Genomic DNA, 6,468 nt, shown 5'->3' with positions numbered 1-6,468 from the left:
TTTCTGTGGAAGTTAGTGGAAATTAAAGATATGTAAGCAGAGATAATATTCCCATGACAATAACATTTGGCTTGATATTGAGAAGGAAGCATTTGGCTAATAACATTGTTGTTTTGCTCATTCATTGTTGAGTGAAATATAAATGATTTGCCCACTCGGTATACGTTGCCACACCCTTGGAATCATTCCATAAGAAATTATTTATTCTTCTTTCACACATTGCTCTGGAGCATGAAACACCCAAACTATAAAGTCCCATCGCGAAGTATTTATGGGACTTAATTGAAAACAACAATTTATTTGGAAGACTTTTACTTGTAGAATCTGTGAAATATCAGTGAGACAATATTTTCCATGCGTTTATTTTCACTATTTACAGTCTCTGTATACATGCTGACTAATTACTGGATGTTGTTCAATTACATGTGCATCAGATTGAAAACAAAAGCCTTGATGGCTTCATTTTCCACAGTAATCTTAAGAAAGAGGACATGAGACTTCCCAGACATGAGGAACAGATTGCATTTCTATCATAAAATACATATACTTATGTATTTTAATGTGAATGACCTGCTGGTTGGACATGTGGTACTTGACATTATGTGACATTTAAGGATTCAACCTAAGTGCACTTTCCATGAGCAGCCTTCATGTGGTTTTTCCTGATGCATTAGCTCAGCATCTCCCTTTTCTCTGCGTTTAGTGCATTAGCACTGGCCTGTGTTCTCCCTCCCTGCTCTCAACTGAATGCACTAGGTCAAACGGGAGTCTTTGTGCCACTGAAATTAAGGAAAAAGACATCAGCAACAATGTGTTCTGAGGCATAAGCACAGTGTTACTGCAAATAAAGACAATGCTGAGTGAAGATGTCAATTTTGTGGTTCTAACCTTTTTCCTCTATACTTTAAGATTATAGTGCAAAAACATACATTCTACATACGTCATTCTTTAAGCTAAAAGTTCATCCATTATCCATACATGGTGAACATTGTCACCTCAGAGCAGGAAGGTTCACGGTTCAAATCCCAGCTTTCTTTGTGGAGTTTCATGTGGGTTTTCTCTGGGTGGTCTGGCATCCTCCCTCAGTCCATGAACATGCAGATTTGGGGTTGGATTAAATTGTCAGTAGGTTAGAATTCGAGTGAGTGGTTGTTTGTCTCTATATGTTGGCCCAGTGATATGTTGGCGACCTGTCCAGGGTCGGTACCCTGTGACCCTCCAAGGATAAAAGGTATAGATAATGGATCGATGGATGGATCCGTATTTGCATGACTTTTGCAGAGTTGCGGGGCCTGGAGTCTTTACACATAGACCATTGTCTCAAGTGTTCATAAATTTAGAGATTTGTCCTTACACCTCTTTACACTGGTGAGAAAAACACACAGTACCATAGTAACATCACCTGGAGATTGGCTGGGTGATCAGGACAAGCCACACTTGTTCTGACTTTCACAAACACTAATAACCATTTCAGTTGATGCCTTGTCTCCACAGTTTCAAGTGGACAGAGGCACATATCGTGCAAGAAGGAAAACATAAAAACAAAGAGAAACTTCTTGGTATGCTGATAAAGATCTCACCCATTTTCCCCCCCTACAGCCGATTCTTGTTTATGATTTTGGCAAAAGAGGAAAACAACAGATGTAAATATGTTGTTGCACAACCAATCATGGGAAAAAATTGGCTTTTAGATTGCTGGCAGATGATGCGGTGAGTCATGATGATATAAACCTGTGCAGGAGTCTCGCTGAACACGGAGGGATATGGAGGAGTGGAGCTTTGATGTGAACCCAGTCGATCCAGTGTGTGGAAGGCCGGGCCCGCAGCTTTCCTCCATCCTTCCTCCGCTCATGTTTATGCATTAGGCGTTTCTGCAGAGCGCCGCTGGATGTTGATGTGTTGTGAGGAGGTGTTCCCACTCCTCCCCTCCCCTCTCCATCCATCCTCCCTCTCTCCTCCCTCCCTCTCTCCTCCCTGCCTGCTCCGTGCTGCTCATCCGCGGGGTCTCGGTGCGCCTCAGACGCGTTCGGCTCCCAGTGACGACCCCAGTATCCCGATGGCCCCCCACCACCACCACCGGGACCGCGCTGACCTGTCCATCAGCCCGGGCTCCGAGCTCTCCTAGCGAGGGCAGGAGCCGCCACTTCCCCTGGAATACCGCATTGTTTTTGTAATTTCCAACCAGAGAGAGAGAGGAAGAGAGAGAGAGGAAGGTGATGATGCTGATGATGAGGAGCCCGCGATGGTGGATTTCCCTTTTGTGCGTCTGTGGACTGATGCACGTCGGTCACCAGAGCAGCGCAAATACCCCGAATGGTAACCCACTCTTTTTTTTTATTTGCTGTAAATAAAAAGCGTTAAACGATCATGAAACATGCCCGTGTTTATTTATTATTTTCATAGCATCCGCAGCTTCATGATCCGAATGTAAAATGTGCGATAGCTGCTTGGTGTTATGAAAGGAAACCGTCATGTGAGATGGCGAGAGGCGCGTAATGAAAGCGGTGTTTTGCTCTCTCTCCATCTCTCTCTCCACCTCTCTCTCTCTCTCTCCATCCCTGTGCAGGAGACGCCTTGCCGGGCTTGAAGGCTCTGCGGGATGCAGGCAGGCTCGCAGGGAAGGAGGACACGGTGCCTCTCCGCCTGCTCTACAGCAGACACAACCACAGCCAGATCACACAGGATGAGCTCAGCACCCGGGTGAAAGCCAGCCCCGGCTCCGCACAGGTACACGGTGTCTTCACTCGGTGTTTGTCTGGATGGAGGTGGAGGAATGCGAGACGCCTTCTGCTTGTTGTTTTTTTGCTTGAATCGACTCATCTCCTCATCTGCACCCTGTCTGTCCTCACAGGGATCATGCATAATTAGTTCATTAACAAAAACAAGAGAAGACAAACCTGCAGTAATGAGGCTGTCTGCAGGTGCAATATGGGTCATGAGCAGAAAACACACCACATATAAACTGATGTGAAATATTCATCTGGGTAATCGGGACCTCAGTGTTTACATTGTCCACACTGCACGTTCATAAACTCCTCAGCTGTAGGCATCCGGACAACCAAGATCATATTTTCAGTAAATCTTGTCATTGCAGCTGAGTTGCTGCCCCAGCAGCTGCCTCACCCCCCACACACACATATCTCATGTCCCCTTCCCTTTATTCATGAGTGAGGCTTGGTTTAAATCGCTGTGTGGTTGGAATGATCTGCAGATTGTAGCTTATCACAGACATGGTGGTATTTGGGTATAGGGCTGGATAACACGGCCAAAAACAATATCAAGATAAACAATATTTCTTATAAGACAATATCAATAAGTATCACAATAAACTTCCTATTATTTATTTTAGGTTTAGGTTTACCACTGAGTGAAGGTTATTGGTTTTATGCTTTTCATAAAGAATATATAGCACTAATTATCTATATTGATTTTGATGCCAAGCCGTATTTGCGAATATTTTGGTCCATATGTGTTAAGAATCCTTACATAGCTTGACCACCAGAGGGCACTAAAAAGTTTATTATTCAACTGTTCGATGTTCCGCTTCGGTAGATATCGTCACAATTCTTTGATAACTAAGAATCCCTTATAACAATTATTTTTTGTTTATTCTGCTTTTCTTTAAGCTCTAAAATCTGATAATTATTATAGATAATCACCAGGAATTGTGGTTGGAGGATTTTTCACGCTGCCGTGTTTGTCATCAGAGTCTCTATTTAGCCAGTCAAACACAGTAGATGCTAGCTAGAGGGTAAAGTAGGCTGCACGTTGGTTTTAAACTTTGTTTCGCGGGATGTTTTGGACAAAATCAATCACGTAACAAATAACTGCTGTTAGTTAACGAAACCCCTTGGGCACAACAATGCTGTTTAGCGAGAAGGCCTACCAGAGCCATTTGGCCTCATCTATAATTACTGATACAGTGCAGTAATAATCGTAATCACTGTAACTGTGTTCACTGACTCAGTTCAGTGAAGCAGCATTTCTGCCCGGTTCATTTCAAGAGATGAGTCAATTAGCATTGTGCAAACCTATCATGCGTTTTTTAATTTGTGCGGCTCAGGACTGTGGACTGGCCAGTTCAGGGCTCACAGAGAGCGGAGGGCTACAGATGGTCGGAGGCAGGAGGTGTTAACCCTTTGTCTCACTGGCGCCTCAGACACGACTGCAGCCACATGGTTAAACAAGCCAACCTGAACCCTGTACAATCAAAATTTCCCCCTGAAGCCGATATTAACATATGCTGTCTCTGGGATAGATGTTAAAGTCAGAAGATTTTTGTTTCTTTCTCATTTTCTATAAAGATTCTATGATTTGTCATGCCTAAATCCTTGCATTTACTTCATGTATGTCATTCCTAGCTGTGGGGTTAGGTAGGATATGTATGAAATTCAAGGAAAACAAATTTTTACTGTGTCTGAATGTGTATTCTGTGAAACTCAAAGTTTAAATGAAGCTTTAAGATATACATCGCAAATGAGAAATAGAACCAAGGGAGGAGGAGACGGAGTCGGGCGATCTGGCATCTTTTATTTGTGTTCTGAGCCTCTTGTCCTCCGGAGAATTAACACTTATGATGTCACTCGTATGAAGTTTGATCAGCTATTTGCTGTATTTAGATCAATAGCCTAAAAACAAAACTGTCAGATGGTTCTGAAAATGTCTGACACACAGCAGGATATTTATAGACTTCTTTTGCTTTGCCTATTTTCAGTATCTGGTACAAACACCTCTGAATGAGCTGTGGGGAGCTCAGCAAAGTGCTCCTGTTGTTTTGGTAGAAAAACAAGTGCTCCGTGTTGGATCAGTCTGTTTGTATGTTTTCGCCTGCCTGCCTTTCTGGTTGTGTGTGTTCAGTGCACTGACATCACTTACAGTCATACTTCCACAGCCATGAGTGGAAAGTCGGCCCTGCTGTAACTCAGAAATCAATGTAAGGAGAGTCGGTGGCGGTCTCAGAGTATCAGCCCGACTCAGTCAAGCCGGGATGTGCTTTCATTAAACACGATTACTGGTACCTCCTCCCATCATGGATCCAATCTGCCAGATTAGATTTCAGCACAAGTGTGCCATGGAAAGGGATTGCCTCTTGTATATGCACATACACACACATCCTCACACCCCCACACACGCTTTTCCGCTCATATATGCATTGACCACGCAAAGACACAATAGAGCCTCTGGTCACTGGGGACCTCAGGGGTAAGTTCGTTCCTGGGTGAGCACCGGGGCACGGCCTCAAACAGACACACACACACACACACACACACACACACACACTCACACACACACACACACACACACACACACACACACACACACACACACACACACACACACACACACACACACACACACACACACACACACACACACACACACACACACACACACACACACACACACACACACACACACACACACACACACACACACACACACACACACACACACACACACACACACACACACACACCCTCCTCCCCTAGCTGTCATGCGGTGGCGGGTCTGTAATGAAGGTGGCCCTTGGGCGGAGGCCTGGGGGAGGGTGATCTACGTTCCAGCTCGGCTCTGGGACTCCCCCAGAACCTGCACCGGAATGATTGTGGGGAGTTCTCATTGACCTGAGGGTGTGTAAGGAAGCCTTGGCCATATGTTCCCCAGTACTACGAATGAATCACACCCTCCTCAAGGCAAATTCGTTACATACACACACACACACTCATTGCTGCCATATTAAAATATGGTTTCTCAAAATACTAGGTGATTCGATATCAATTCAGGATCAAACAAAACTAATCGTGCGAACACGGAAATGAATTGTAACCGAGGTTAAATCATTTTGTATTATGTTGATCTCATGCACGTTGGCTTAAGTGTGTATGCGTGAGAGCGGGAGCCAGTTAAGTGTATTTAAGTTTTTATGCTGACGTGTTACCATCTACCTTGGTAGAAATTAATATTCTGACAAGCTTGATGACTTAATGAAAACCATCTTATTCTTACTGCTGATTGATGTTGAAGAAGATTAAGCAGTCATCCATCTATGCAGATGAGAATGGATCCATGAATATGAAAATGACTGCTTGTAGTTAATCGTAAATAACCTGCCCCCTCTATCTTTGTAGGTGAACCATGTGGCCCAAGCAAGCTTTCAAGTCGAGGCCTTCGGGAGAGAATTCATCTTGGATGTGGAGCTGAATCAGTGAGTATTACATTATTCAGTTTTTCTGTTTGGCTGTTTGGTTTGGTATCTGGTTATCTGTCTGTGGGTTGATGCCTTACAGGAGTTTTTAATGTTTTTTAACATGCTATAGCTAAGCTGACAACCGCCATATTGTTTTATGGATAGAAGATGGCTCAATTCCCCAGTAAATGTTCATAAAATGACCTTAAAGTTCACTTGCTTGTTGAAAGGATTTAAGCATGGAATCACATGGGCCTGAACAACATTTTTGTGTATATATT

At 43.8% G+C, this 6,468-nt stretch overlaps 1 protein-coding gene across 1 annotated transcript in view; it reads left to right on the top strand.

The window, feature by feature from the left end:
- Positions 1–2,216: 2,216 nt before the first annotated feature.
- Positions 2,217–6,468, top strand: part of adam22 (ADAM metallopeptidase domain 22) — a 51,019-nt gene continuing 46,767 nt past the window's right edge. The window contains exons 1-3 of the mRNA XM_061080517.1: positions 2,217–2,316; positions 2,567–2,727; positions 6,129–6,205. Coding sequence (XP_060936500.1) covers positions 2,217–2,316; positions 2,567–2,727; positions 6,129–6,205 — 338 coding nt within the window. The remainder of the gene's footprint in view (positions 2,317–2,566; positions 2,728–6,128; positions 6,206–6,468) is intronic.

The sequence above is a fragment of the Limanda limanda genome, chromosome 11, assembly GCF_963576545.1.
Source record: "Limanda limanda chromosome 11, fLimLim1.1, whole genome shotgun sequence".
NCBI lineage: Eukaryota > Metazoa > Chordata > Actinopteri > Pleuronectiformes > Pleuronectidae > Limanda > Limanda limanda.
The sequence above is the reverse complement of the archived record's forward strand: the minus strand, read 5'-3'. Positions and strand labels throughout refer to the sequence as shown.